The sequence below is a fragment of the Ornithodoros turicata genome, chromosome 1 (genome assembly GCF_037126465.1).
Source record: "Ornithodoros turicata isolate Travis chromosome 1, ASM3712646v1, whole genome shotgun sequence".
Classification (NCBI taxonomy): Eukaryota; Metazoa; Arthropoda; class Arachnida; order Ixodida; family Argasidae; genus Ornithodoros; species Ornithodoros turicata.
In genome coordinates this window covers 6,124,156-6,137,341 of record NC_088201.1, presented here as the reverse complement: position 1 = coordinate 6,137,341, position 13,186 = coordinate 6,124,156, and the positions used below count along the sequence as shown (strand labels likewise).

Below are 13,186 nucleotides of genomic sequence, written 5' to 3'. Positions count from 1 at the left end.
CAGGATTGGGAGTCAAATAATTAAGAGCACCCCAAAGAAGGGAACCCCAAAGAAAGCAGTTATTCTGAGGTGCCACAGGGACTGGGCCAGATCCAGTATTTCCTTCGGGGAAAAAATGGGGGTGGGTGGGTGAAGAGGGTCCTGCCTTGCACAGCATGTTACATGCACTACCTAAGGTCAACTGGAGCACTATGACATGACAGATATTGAGGGTTATAGGACCCCCCCCCCCCCCAAATCCAGATCTGCACACCTTCATAGGAATTTGTGAACCAGAGATCTTCAATTGGGACACAGGTAATGCTGAATTTTTTACATCAAATTTGAACTACTTCATGAAGAGAAGATAATGCTTTAACTGAAACCTCAGTACTCACATTACTACATACTGTTTTTTGAATTCAAGGCATACATTTTATGCATCATGTCATGCCCCCTTTTTCTCAAGATTTTGACATAGGACAGACATTAGAAAGTTCATCTTGAAGGGCAACAGTTCATCCAGATGAGTCTTCCATACACCCCCCCCCCCCCCATAAAAAAAAACAAAACAAAAAACATCAGGTTAAACATTAGGTATGTTTAATGTTTTATGCTGCTTCTACAGGATACCTTATTTGTTTTTGTTATTTTTTTTGTAGCTCGAGACATTTGTCCTGTGACCATTTGTTTGCCAATGTGTTTGCTGTCCTTGCTCTCATATTAACACACACAACAATGGGAGGTTCTCAAAACAAATCCATCTATTAGGTACATTTATAGCGTTTCCATGCAGGCCCGTCAACTTTCTTGCAAATTGCACATTCCTATGGCTGCTCATTCCTTTGGGGCTTGACAGTCTTGTACGGTGGGATCGTCGACTTCCTCGTACAGCTCTAGTCTCTGCAACTTCAGCACCTGTGTCCAAAAACAAAGTCAATACTAATTCAATATCGACATCAAAGTTCACTCGTGTACCTCGTCTCCGATGCTTGTCCAATGGGGCACCAAGTAGCGGGCAAACAGTTCTAAGCAACGTGGCTTTTCTCCAATCCAGGGCTTTAAAAGCTCTGCGTCAACAAATCGTATCTCTAAATAAATACAAATTAGTGGTGGTTCGTAACAGTAGCACAGCTGAGAGTCATTCCTAGGGGATGTCCTAGGGTCCTCCTTTCCCGCAGGTGAGCCGGATGGCAAGGATCTCGGAAGTTCATAAGCTGGGGAGTCTAGAGAAGTTTCTAATTCACTTTTTTAGGTTAAACTTTTTTCTGTAGAGCTTTGAACTGCAGAACAGAATTACTAGTCATATGTGCACAAGGTAAAGGTGAACAGATAAGCGAATTTTGCACTCTTTCCCCCTTTGAATTTTGGGCATGTTGTGCTTCTTTAGCGATGTTCCTGGGCAACGCTCCTAGCAATGAACAACAGACAGACTTCGTGCTCTCTTACCTGTCAACGGAAACTTGTGCGAATGTATGCTGGAAGGCACGGAAACAACGATGCGATGATCTGGAAAGTCCGCCGCAGTCCCACCAAACACCAGGTACTCGACGGGCTGTTTGTGGACACCACCGATAGGCCGTACTGGTACACCACGACGTGTCACCTTGACCCAGTACCAGACACCCAGGAATGGTGTACCCCATGCTGGCAGCAACTGCTTCACCACGAACTCGAGCTGCGACGCGTTGTGGGTACACCAGACCACCACGAGACCCGGCGGACCCCCGTTGACTCCCAGCCGCGCTACGGGAAGCTGGAGCAGCAGTTCTTCGTACCGGCGTCGTCCCAGACAGACGTAGCTGTTCTTGCGGCGGACAGACCGGTTGTCCCAGGGTGGATCCGCGACGATTAGGTCGAATGGACCTCGTTCTATTCCCAGCATGCATTATGAAATTGCATTAGCACTGTCGCCTGACAAAGAATGACGCTTTCTACAGCAGCGCCATTATGGTACCTAGAATGCGGGGACTGCTGTTCCCTACCTTGAGACAACGCCTGCTGTACGTCCCCAGCTCGAGGACAAGCTCCCACAGGAATGGCATACTGGTGTTCACAATGGCTGACAACTATTGCTACATCGTTGTCTCCCCGGGATAAGGTGTCAGCTGGTGGTATCCGCACGTCCAATGCTTGACTAGCTGCGATTCTTGCAGTCTTATTGTTATGGCGGATTTCTTCTGATGTTGCATCCGCTTCGAAGAAATGCCCCAGCTTGCGGGCTTCTTCTACGATCTTCTCTGTGGCTGCAGCAATCCGTGTAGGGTTCTGTAGTGCAACTTTGATAGGTATAGATTAGATTGAACGTATTTCGATTATGACGTACCTGCAAGAAGCTGACAATGGCGCACGCAGCGTGTTGCCGTTTCTTGCGCCGTGGTTTGCGTATTGGTTGTCCCTGTGAGATATAAATAGGAACGCGGCCATTTAAATTTCTGCTCGTTATGATAAGTTTTGTACATGTTCAATGAATTAAACTGATTTCATTAAAGCGAAATAATGACGTTAATACCGAAACCAGGTGGTGTGTACTACGCCGTGACTCGAGGAGCTTCTCAAAAATACTGCAAGAGTATCGGGTATGTTTACGGGAAAAACAGAAAAGGAGCCTTCACAGAAATCGTACAAACGACTTGTGATGGGGGGTACCGCCACACACCTCCAATGACAGACGAACCCCAGATCATATAGCTGACGAAATATTTGTAAACGTACATTTCGATAAAAAAAAAGTCTGAAAACTAGCATTTAAAAAAAAATAATAATAATAAAGCGTTTTGGGGGCTTCGATTTGTCGTATCTTGCGCATATGGGAAGAGAATCCCTGTAAGACTTTGTTTATATCATTATTTACAGCACTGTTCCAGGCAGTAGGGATTTAAAAGTTCCCTAACTTTGGCTATCGCACGGCTTTGTTCACCACTTGACTCTGTGCCTTGAAATTTTCCATGCGTTTCAATGTTTCTTTGTTTTTTTTTTCGCATTCCAAAGTTTCTACTGTTGCGCTAAAAGGTATATCTTCAATTATGCAATGGAGCAGGAAATACCATGCCGCAGACTGTGTAAACATGTAACAACGATCTATCCTCAGACTGCGTAAGGTATTACCTTTCTTCTTTTTTTTTTTTTTCTTTTCAACTTTATCCTAGGGATGCGTAACATGGTAAGCCCCTGCAGCGTTTCCCTCCGTTTCTCAAAGCCATAGAAGTCCCAAGGCTATTGTGAATGGGTATTCGAGGTGGCAAAAATCTTCTCGCAGATGTGCCAATCAATGGCAGAAGAGTTTTCGACCTTCACGGGCAAGCTATTCTTTTGGGTTAAGGAACTGTCAAAACGTTCATTTTGTTGAGGTGAGGTGAAGTTCGCTGAAATACGTAGTGCTGAGTTTGAAGGCAAAAAAAAAAAAAAAAAGGAAGGAGAGAGAGAAAAGAAGAGTTGAAATAAGGTGGCCCGGTTTGCCCGCCGGTAAATTGTATCTACTATCTGAAAACGTTTGTTGCAGAGAACACATGGAAAACGGCAGAAAACACAACAACCGGTCTTTCTTCGGACTCGGAAGGCACTAGTGTTTTTCACGTTGGAATTTGTACGACGCACATTTCATTGGGACACGAGGCTAGTTTGCACATGTAGGTGCCATGTAAGCCTTCGGATTCGCTGAACTTCGATTGGCTTGCTGCAATTTGTCCCGAATGATTTGATAAGACACGATGGAATCTACCTCACGGTGGAGTCGCGTTGCATCGTCCAACAACGACGCATGCTTCTGCGCTGCGGAATCCATCTGGAATGGTACTGCAATGTCGAAGAAAGCGTTTCGAAGCTCTAAAGCAGTTATGTGTCCATTACACCGCCGACAATTACGATACCAGTCGCGCACGAGTTTAGCGTGTGACACAAACCAGCCGATATCGCTCTCAACTAGAACCGCCATGTTTACCGGCGCGTATGCGTATGCGCGTGTGCACAAAAGCGATGAGGCTGTCGGCGCGAGTGTCCCCCGCAGCATAAAGTAGGCCCACATCCCGATTGGCCACAGGCTTTGATACGTGATGTGTGACGTTGCGCGGAGGCAAAACCGAAAACCGCGAGGCTCAACAGTCAACACAAGGTCTGCAAAGAACAACGGCAATGCCTCGCTGAGAAAAATTGCTCGTAAATAGTTGATAACTTGATGGAAAGTAATTGCTCGGAAGCTGGAACACACAACGGGAGAACACAACACAAGCCTGCGTGGTTCAAATCCCGCCGCTGTCTGGCTTTTTCGACGACTGCCACTTTTCAACGTTAATAACTTGATATCAGTGGCGTGGCCAGAAAAATATTTCGGGAGCGGTTCTATGGGGACTTTACGTGAGGGAGGGGGTTTCGAGCTCACTCCCCTCTCCCAAATGCATCGCCGAATGTACGAGTTTGAGGGGGGTGCTTAAATCCTCCAACCCCCCTTCCACTGACAGGTTGAAAAGGCAACTCCACACGAATAACGGTACTATTTGAAAGCACGTGAACGGAGAGAATGCCAAGCCGCTTTCTCTCTCGGCCTGAACGGGGAGACTACGGCGCAGGAACCGGTTGTCCCACGTTTTCCTCCACGGAGAAAGCGATGGCCTCATTTCGATACAAACGACAACGTGGGACACAGTAGTGACGAGTGGATCCATGTTGAAACGTATTACTTTGCTGCTGCTTATTGCAGCAGCGTGCAACGCGACGCCGCTTCATCTACGAGCTCCGATCGCTATGGGAGGACTTGAAGGCGAGGTAACTTTTGAACAAACGAGTCAAGAGAACGTGACAATCCGCGTAAGACTGACTGGAGAGGAACCCAGCACCTTCTCGTGGAGCATACGCGACCTCTCCGCTGCGCTCGATTCAGCTGCACCCTGCAACTCCTTAGGCCGTGCACGTCATGACTTCTCTCGACGGCACGGAAAGCTCGACCTGGGACCCAACAGTACAGAGCTCGTCTTCGAAGACGATTCTGTCAAACTTGGAGGCTCCGACACTATATGGGGACGTGCGCTGTTATTGCAAGGTCCGGGTAACCGCGTCGCTTGTGCAACTGTCATGTCGGAGGGACCCGTCGCGACTTCCAGGGCGGTGTTCCGAGCTCCAATCGCTGGAATACTCGACTTTCGCCAGACTCCCGACGATCTGTATCTGATTTATTGTGACTTGTACCACGTGCGCGATTCTGTACCGCCAAAGCGGTACACCTGGAACCTGCTGGTGGCCGACGTGCTTGACGACGGTCGCCGAGGCGAGAACTGCGCTGGAGCGCCGCTGTTCGACCCGGGACCTCATTCTTCCGTGCAAGGTGAATGCAGTCGCGCAAATCACACCGGATGTCGGGCGGGAAATATGACAGCGAAACATGGTCCACTTCCCGTTTCTCGCGCGGGAACTCCCGCCAAGAGAGTGTTCTTGGACATGCACTTGCCCCGTGCCACAGCAGCTCGTCTTCTCGTGACCATCTTGGACGACGATGGACGGTCGGTAGCCTGTGCTCGTGTGCGTATGTTGGACACTCGCGAACTAGTGGCGACGGTCGAAGGGCGCGGACTGCGCGCGAAACTTGTGCTTCGCCAGAGACACCCTAGTGAACCGACGAGTGTTCGCGCGCGCGTCCAGCGTAATCCTTTCGGCGAGATACCCACCTGGCGCGTACTTGCGATGCCGCCACCATGCGACAGTGCAACCTTCGATGCTTTCTCGGGTAGTGGGGCACCTGCTGCGGGCGCCCTGTCGATCCGTAATGGACCGTTCCGTGCTGGCACGTTTCATGACACTCGTTTGCCACTCTTTGGCTCTGATACTGTTTCTGGACGTGCAGTACTTCTGGAAGACGACGCGGGACGACCCATCGCGTGTGCTGCCCTACGGCCACTGAAACCCGGCATCGCCGCCAGGGCTATATTTTATTATCCGGTCGCTGGTACAGTGGAGCTACGTCAAGAGGATCCCGACGCCGAGACAACTGTACTGGTTCAGTTAGCCTACACTGATGGTTCGACTAACAGAACGATGGCGCATCGCATGGCCATTCACCGTGATGCACCTGGACGTGACTTTTACGACTGGCAGAACCGATGTCGCAGTGTGGGTCCCCGTTATGACCCTTCACAGGCTGCTGGTTGTCGTCCGGGGCGCCCATTCAGCTGCGCTATTGGCGACATCACCGGCAAGACGGGACGACGCATTGAAATTGGTGCTGTGAGACCAGTGCGGTTTTATCACGCAGACGGTCAGTTACCCTTATCAGGGCCTCACAGTGTTTTACATCGAGCCTTCGTAATTCATGACGACGGTGCTCCGCCGCACCGGGGCGATCGCCTTGCGTGCACTCGTATACTTCCGTTACACCCTGTCAAGGCTTCTGTACGCCGATGGCGTTTCGCTGATGCCACGCAAACAGACGGACCCCGAGGTCACGTCATCTGGACGCAAGAGACACCAGAAGATCCTGTCTACATCGACGTGGAACTGCGGGGGCTAGAAGGCCAAGCGACGCGTTATGGCGTACGCACACGTCCAGTACCTCTGGAACGCCGCTTTCCGTGCCACGACGACGCCTTGGGTCCTCCCTGGCCCGAAAGAAATGTAACGGGACCGACGCCTGCTGAGGGCTCCTTGGACCAGTATCTCCCTGGAGACCTCAGTGGCAAACTTGGACCTCTAGACGGAAAGGAAGAAGTCGTGATCGATGTCCTGGATCCGAGCATACAGCTCTTTGGCTCCATTTCGCCAATCGGCCGGTCAGTGGCAGTGCGTATGAACAAGCGGGACCGTCCCTGGGCTTGCGGCACTGTGCGCCCAGAAATAGAACCAGGAGAAGGGCGCGAGATCGTTGCCTTGGCTTCCTTCGATGATCCCGCAGCAGCTTTGCAGGGCTACATACGTCTGGTAAAAAAATTTTTGCCACCGTAAGAATTTGCCGGTCTGTGGGGTTGCTCTCACTGCCATTTTGTCGAGCAAGCGCCCTTGGCGTCAGTGATGGGAGGGTTGTTGTCAAGAAAAGTTGGAATGGCTCTCTGGAGGATTGCATTTCAAAGTCAGGGTTTTCCTAGATCATTATGCTGTAGGCAGTGCGTTGTACGTGAATGTACATGCGTGCAGAACTAGACGAGCGCAAAAAAGACACCTTTCGGAAAGCAAGAATACGGGGAGGGGCGCAAATTTCCCTTCCTGTCCCCCCGGAGGCCAAAAAGTAGACGCCGGTATAAGGTTTATTCACATGACGTCATCCGCAGGAGACCGCCACTGTCGCTTGCAGGCAGATGTGCTGCATCGGTCGCCATATTGTATAAATCCCATCCAAGCCGCTACCGATATCGCACCCCCCGTATATCTGGTGTTCCTCAAAGTTATTGTGCAGTGTGATTTGTAGCATATCCAAGCAATTTCCATGTTTTCGACGTTAACAGTCACCCAAAAAGCATATGGCAGCGAATTAATGCGGGAACATAACTTCGAGGGACCTACAGTATGGCGGCGCAGTGACGTCAGCGAATAAACCCTATAGACCTCTACCGAAGAAACGTCACCGTGACGTAATCATGACGTTGGTATAGACATAGTGAAACAGAAACAGCGCGGGCGGAGAACACCGCTGTTTCACAAAGCGATATCCCTCCACTAAGGTCACGGGTGGCTTCTTTGTATTAGTGGTACAGCTTGGGACAAAAGTTTACGGAACGCTGGGGTGTCGCATTTCTCCATTGGAGCGACACCCTCGCAGCAAACAGGAAGGCGTACACATACCAAGAGATGGACATAATAACCGGTCACCTGTTTCTTATTCGATATTTTTCTTATAGCTAGTAGGGGGCCGCTCCGATGAAGAAACACGCCAGTGCCGTGTTCCGTAAACTTTTGTCCCAAGCTGTACGCACAGATGAGGTCACGTTTTTAATCGCTTGCGTGTCTTCATCCGCGTTCCCACTTCCCAGTCCGCCACGGAAAGAAAACAAAAGGATTCATCCGAAGAGTTGCATCGTCTGAAAGTCAATGTCCTAATCCTGCGCGGAATGTGGTTTGTTATTACGACTTAGTTCGCGCTTGCTTTGTATCGCGACACCACGTGCACTCTGAGAGAAACGCGTGCACTTCAGGCTCCAGAAGATGGAACAGCCCGGTAGCCATCTTTAGAAAGGGCTACCGAAAAGATAGCGCTGCCGGTAGAATGCAGAAGAACAAGGCCATACAGCTAATAATATGTAAAGAATTATTTTAAAAAATCTTAGAATACGAGAAGCCGCATTTAAACGTGGCTTTCTTATGACTTATTGATTTTTTTGCTATAGTATAGTTCCACTCTACCAAGTTGGTGGCGCTGTTGTACCATCTGACGTCATTTGTTTGTAAACAGGGATAGGTCTATCGACATGAACAATATGACGTAAACGGGGACAATGCGAAAATAATTTCGTCCCGTAATTAGTGCGGGAAAAGCTCGGGGACGTAGCAGCAGGGCGCTCTAGCTGTCTGCAGAAGTGCGTCATCGACACGGTCACGTGACTTTCTCCCCTTATTTTTCCGACATAAGCTTATACATAATTATTAAAGAAAGACCAAAGGGCGTCAATTCCGTTAGACTGGACCCAATTACAGTCAACCCTCGATTTATGAACCTTCGATTTATGAATTCCCTCGTTTTATGAACACTAGCACGAGGAACCAAACTTCTTACATGCATTTTTCCCTTGTTTTATGAACCTCGATATTCAAATAATGAATGGAATTTCTGGGAACCAACTAGGAGTTGCCCAGCGTTTTTGCCCTCAATTTATGAACGGGTCGTTCCGAGGCCAACAAAAACCTTCAAAGGGATTATTCGTGGTCTTATGAATGACGCCTGAACAGATAAAACGTTTTCCAGGTATTGCACCCTCGGTTCTTAACCCCTCGAAATCCGAACAACAAACGGGTTTTTGCAGAAGTGTTCCTGACCTCAATTCATGAATAAGGTGTCCGCTGTCACCCTGAGATTAATAAACGCAGGTTTAAAACCCCAGAGGAAATTCGAGACCAGTTGAGTGCGAATGTGCTGACATCTCGTCTTTCTAAGATTGACACAGCGGAAGGCATGGTCCAAAGCAAAATTAAACTATTTAGTATCGCATAATAAACGGAGTGTGAATGCGCTAACATCTGTGCTTTGTGAGATTGATACAGCAGAAGGCATGGTCGAAAGCAAAATTACACAATATATGGCATTATAAACACAATACCAACTCGGAAATACTGTTCCATTTGTTCGATAGTACTCACTTAACGGAAATTTTCGATTTATGAATCCCTCGATTTATGAACGATTTTTCGGGGAACCGAGGGTGTTCATAAATCGAGGGTTGACTGCATTATGCCCCGCATCATATTGCCTTCCACTCCTCGTGTCTAATGAATCCGAAGACGTACGTATACTTCCCCTAACATTTGGCTCGGAGAACTGAATTTGGAATGTTTTATCGCTTTCAACCTGTTGGATTACCTAATCTGTGTACCATATGATTGGCAGCGACAGCTGGAATACAAGGACGATTCGGCGAGCAACACGTATATTGAAGTTGACCTTCGCTACCCCGGGAAGTACGACCGCAACCAGGTCAGTTGACATTCACTGTCTGAAGAGAGAGAACGTTTATCCCTGTACTGTGCCAATTTTCCAGACCGAAGGCCACGAGTGGTCCATATTCGTCAACAGAGTGGCCCACGATGCCATCGAACCCAACGAACGGGCTCGCTGTATCGCAGCAGGATACCGCTGGAACCCGTACATTGTTGTCTCAAATACGGTAAGAGCTGCACAGATAATAAACTATACTATACAGTGAACCCTCGTTAATATGACCCCCGATAATCTGACATACGCACTTTACGACCATACTCTTGGGGAACAATGCTGTGAAACTTCTGCATATCCCCCCGTTAATATGACAATTCCGCATTATGACCAAAATTTTCGGGAACGACCATGGTCATAATAACGAGGGTTCACTGTATACTAGATGTTATATATGCAAGTTAAAAGTGTTGGGACGACCACGAAAGGAGACAGGTACAAAATAAGGAGATACATACAACAGAAGTAGGGATATAGTAATAAAAGGGGATGAAAGAGATCTTTCACGAACCCCTGCATGTACAGTGAACCCTCGTTATGATGACCATGGTCGTTCCCGAAAATTTTGGTCATAATGCGGAATTGTCATATTAACGGGGGGATATGCAGAAGTTTCACAGCATTGTTCCCCAAGAGTATGGTCGTAAAGTGCGTATGTCAGATTATCGGGGGTCATATTAACGAGGGTTCACTGTATACGCTATACAGCTGAATAAACTCAAAAGGAAATAAACCCACTCCATTAGGCTACCATCCATGCAACGGCGAAAGGTATCATTAAAAGGTGTGATGACCTCTTCCGGGTCATCGCAGAAACGCGTAACGCCACGGTTCTCTTGGGCTATTTGCGTAGGCTGATGATGATGGTGATGATGATGATCACTATCTAGAAATTCCTCGCCGCCTTCAGAGAGCATATAAGTGAATGACGTCACGAAGCTTGCCCGTGTCCCTAGCAGAAGAATTTTCGGTGGGAAATGAGACCTCGCGACTGCTCGCTGCGGTGATGCTACGTCACAGCTAGGGACCTGCCAGGGAGATCGGGACGTTTTTGTAAATTTAACGGCGGGCAGTGACGAGGATTGTGACAGCGGATATATTGTGCATGGTCAAGCTAATTGATTAGATTAGACTAGTTTCTAACTTTTGAACGTATTGCTTTAATAAAGGGGTTACGACAGGTCATTCCAGGTTATCTCAGATAAACGTAAAAGACGTTTTTTTTTTTCCACCGATGTGAACCTGCGTTGAAAGTTTCGCAGCGAAGAGGGTAATAGAAGCGGAGAAAATGGGCACTGCGAATACCGAAACTCATGCTGCTCTGACGTCACAGGCCTCGCCGCCGCCAGTGAGGAAGCGCGAGAGAGGTCACGTGCTTACGTCTGCCAATGGGAATGGACGCAACCGGGATGCCTCCCCCCCCCCCCCTGAAATTTCTGATGGCGAATTCGGGTGGTCATTTCGTGGCAACTTTTCTTGCCAGATCCCGAACAGTCTTGTTCGCTTGGTCAAAGCGAGGCAATCTCGCATGTTCGCTTACACCTCTACCCAAGAAACGTCATTATGACGTTGGTAAAGAGACTGAAACCGAAACAAATAGGAATAGGAGGGCTGGGCGTCCCTTTCAGGGACCATCGTAATCCCCTCCAGACCGTGGCTTTTGGGCGCGACCTTGCTCGCCCCTAGCTTCGAGCGTATAGTTCAACTCTACCAAATTGGTGGCGCTGTCGAACACTATGACGTCATTTGTTTCCAAACAGGGAGAAGTCTGGCACTTTTTTCGCCAGGTCTCGAAACGACCGAGCACCAGGTTGCCCAACTATATCCGGTGTCGTCACATCCGCACTGCAACGGTGGCGAGTGCCCTCATTGGCCCGCACGTCGAGGTTCACGTGGTTTAGCAGACGACGGAACACGAAGACGGGCGTTACTAACGTTGTAAACAAGAAAAGACAACAATTGCGTTATAAAGTGAGGACACAAACCGCGTACTGCTCCCAAACCAGCGAATGAAAAGCGGATGAGGAATATTCCAGTGTTGGTGCATTATTGGCAACACCCTGATGCATTCCACTCGCTCATGGTGCGAGGAAAAAAGGATATGTTTGAATACATTTGTCCGACACAGTGGATTCAAAATGGTCTCTTGCTGCTTACACACGAGACACAACTGATAACAATGTCTAGTTTGTTTCATTCACGTAGAGTGCTCCGCCTTCTTTTAAATCTTGGTGGATGTTGGTAAGCTACCGTACTACCACGTATTTAGTCACTAACTGTCTCAGCTTAGCATGAATATATTCCCCGGACCCGTTATTGCCATTAACTGAGGCAGATTCCATCTATATTTGCAAATCTTCCTGAATTGCCGAGTGCTCTTTTGTTTCAGTTTCTTGTTTCCTCTTTTTCTTTCTTTCTTTTTTTTTTTTTTTTTGCTTTCATCCCCTCCCAAGTGAACATGGCTCATCCATAAATCGCTAAGCCTTGAACGTCAAAAAATAAAGAAAGGAAATCGGTTTTCGCACTTCATACCAGCGAGAACAATCGTGCGAAATATCTTGCACCTGTTGAGTCGCTAGACGACGTAAAAAAATTGGAGATGTAGGCCCCGCTTGCGTCACTACAGTATGAGTAGCTGGATTCATCAACAGCATCCAGGTGCGAGGCCTCAGTACTTGCCTCCACCATCTGCGTAAACAGTCACCACCTACAATCACCAGACAAGCTTATACAGTGACTTTATCATCAAGCTTTACGTAATGACTCGATCTGCGGCTCGGTGCGTCTGCTTGTGAATGCAGATGTCTGTGTGGGCCGAGGGATGGCGCCGCGGTGCGCGATTGTCGTCTGCTACGAGCTCTTTCGCTTGTCAACGTGCGCTCGGTCGTTTGTGCGGAGAAGTACTCTTCTCCCCAGGCGTCTTTTATCCCACGAAATGCCGAAAAACGAATGGTGATTATAAGATCGGACGAAGCTGAACGAAGCAACATCAGTCCGAACAAGGATAGAATCATAATTCGACGAATTTATGTCGAGTCCAGAATTTTCTGGCCTTATCTACCAGATGCCCTTGTTCGACTGATGGTTATTTATTAACAGAGCGGTCGCGAGGCGAGTTTGCGCCCAGGGCAGGGTAAACGTGAAGCTCAGGCTATGGCCAAACCAGGGCCATGTTTGACGGATGGACCAGTCTTCATTTATTCATAGTCTGCTTTATTTGTACCGCGGCGTTCTGCCTCTGAGATGAAAAAAAAATCTTAATTAATAATTAATAACACTACGCTGCAAAAACTGAAACGAACGTTTTCCGTGCAGATTGTATATGGCCTTGCGGCGTCGCGTGAGTACATTAATTCCAACTCTGCCCGTTCTATTTATGCAACGTAACAGCAATGTTACTGAAAGCCACTCTCGTAGTTCATTTATTGTGTTAGCATCTAAAAAAAAATTGTGGACCTCAGCGGTGTATGGACGCGTGGATAGATGGGGAGAAGGAAGCAGGGACCAACAGGAGAGGAGGTTAGTATGCGTCCTGGGCTGACTTCGAGGGGATTATGCCGACGTCCACCTGGGAAAGAGTGACAG

At 48.3% G+C, this 13,186-nt stretch overlaps 2 protein-coding genes across 2 annotated transcripts in view; one reads left to right on the top strand and one right to left on the bottom strand.

The window, feature by feature from the left end:
* Positions 1–725: 725 nt before the first annotated feature.
* Positions 726–3,934, bottom strand: LOC135377396 (N(6)-adenine-specific methyltransferase METTL4-like). The gene is made up of 6 exons (XM_064609766.1): positions 3,701–3,934; positions 2,306–2,377; positions 1,965–2,247; positions 1,429–1,851; positions 958–1,049; positions 726–897 (listed from the first exon to the last, which is right to left on the bottom strand). The coding sequence occupies exons 1-6, from the start codon at positions 3,911–3,913 to the stop codon at positions 817–819; spliced, it is 1,164 nt and encodes a 387-aa protein (XP_064465836.1). The 5' UTR covers positions 3,914–3,934; the 3' UTR covers positions 726–816.
* Positions 3,935–4,647: 713 nt separating this feature from the next.
* Positions 4,648–13,186, top strand: part of LOC135378267 (uncharacterized) — a 27,749-nt gene continuing 19,210 nt past the window's right edge. The window contains exons 1-3 of the mRNA XM_064611581.1: positions 4,648–6,882; positions 9,497–9,583; positions 9,648–9,773. Coding sequence (XP_064467651.1) covers positions 4,720–6,882; positions 9,497–9,583; positions 9,648–9,773 — 2,376 coding nt within the window. The 5' untranslated portion in view covers positions 4,648–4,719. The remainder of the gene's footprint in view (positions 6,883–9,496; positions 9,584–9,647; positions 9,774–13,186) is intronic.

Bases quoted from the DNA above. Each gene is read 5' to 3' on its own strand.
- LOC135377396 (XM_064609766.1), bottom strand. From the start codon at position 3,913: ATGGCGGTTCTAGTTGAGAGCGATATCGGCTGGTTTGTGTCACACGCT. The intron at 1,852-1,964 runs GTAGGGAACAGC...TGCTGGGAATAG, and splicing joins ACAGCAGGCGTTGTCTCAAG to AACGAGGTCCATTCGACCTA. The intron at 1,050-1,428 runs GTAAGAGAGCAC...TTGTTGACGCAG, and splicing joins GCACAAGTTTCCGTTGACAG to AGCTTTTAAAGCCCTGGATT.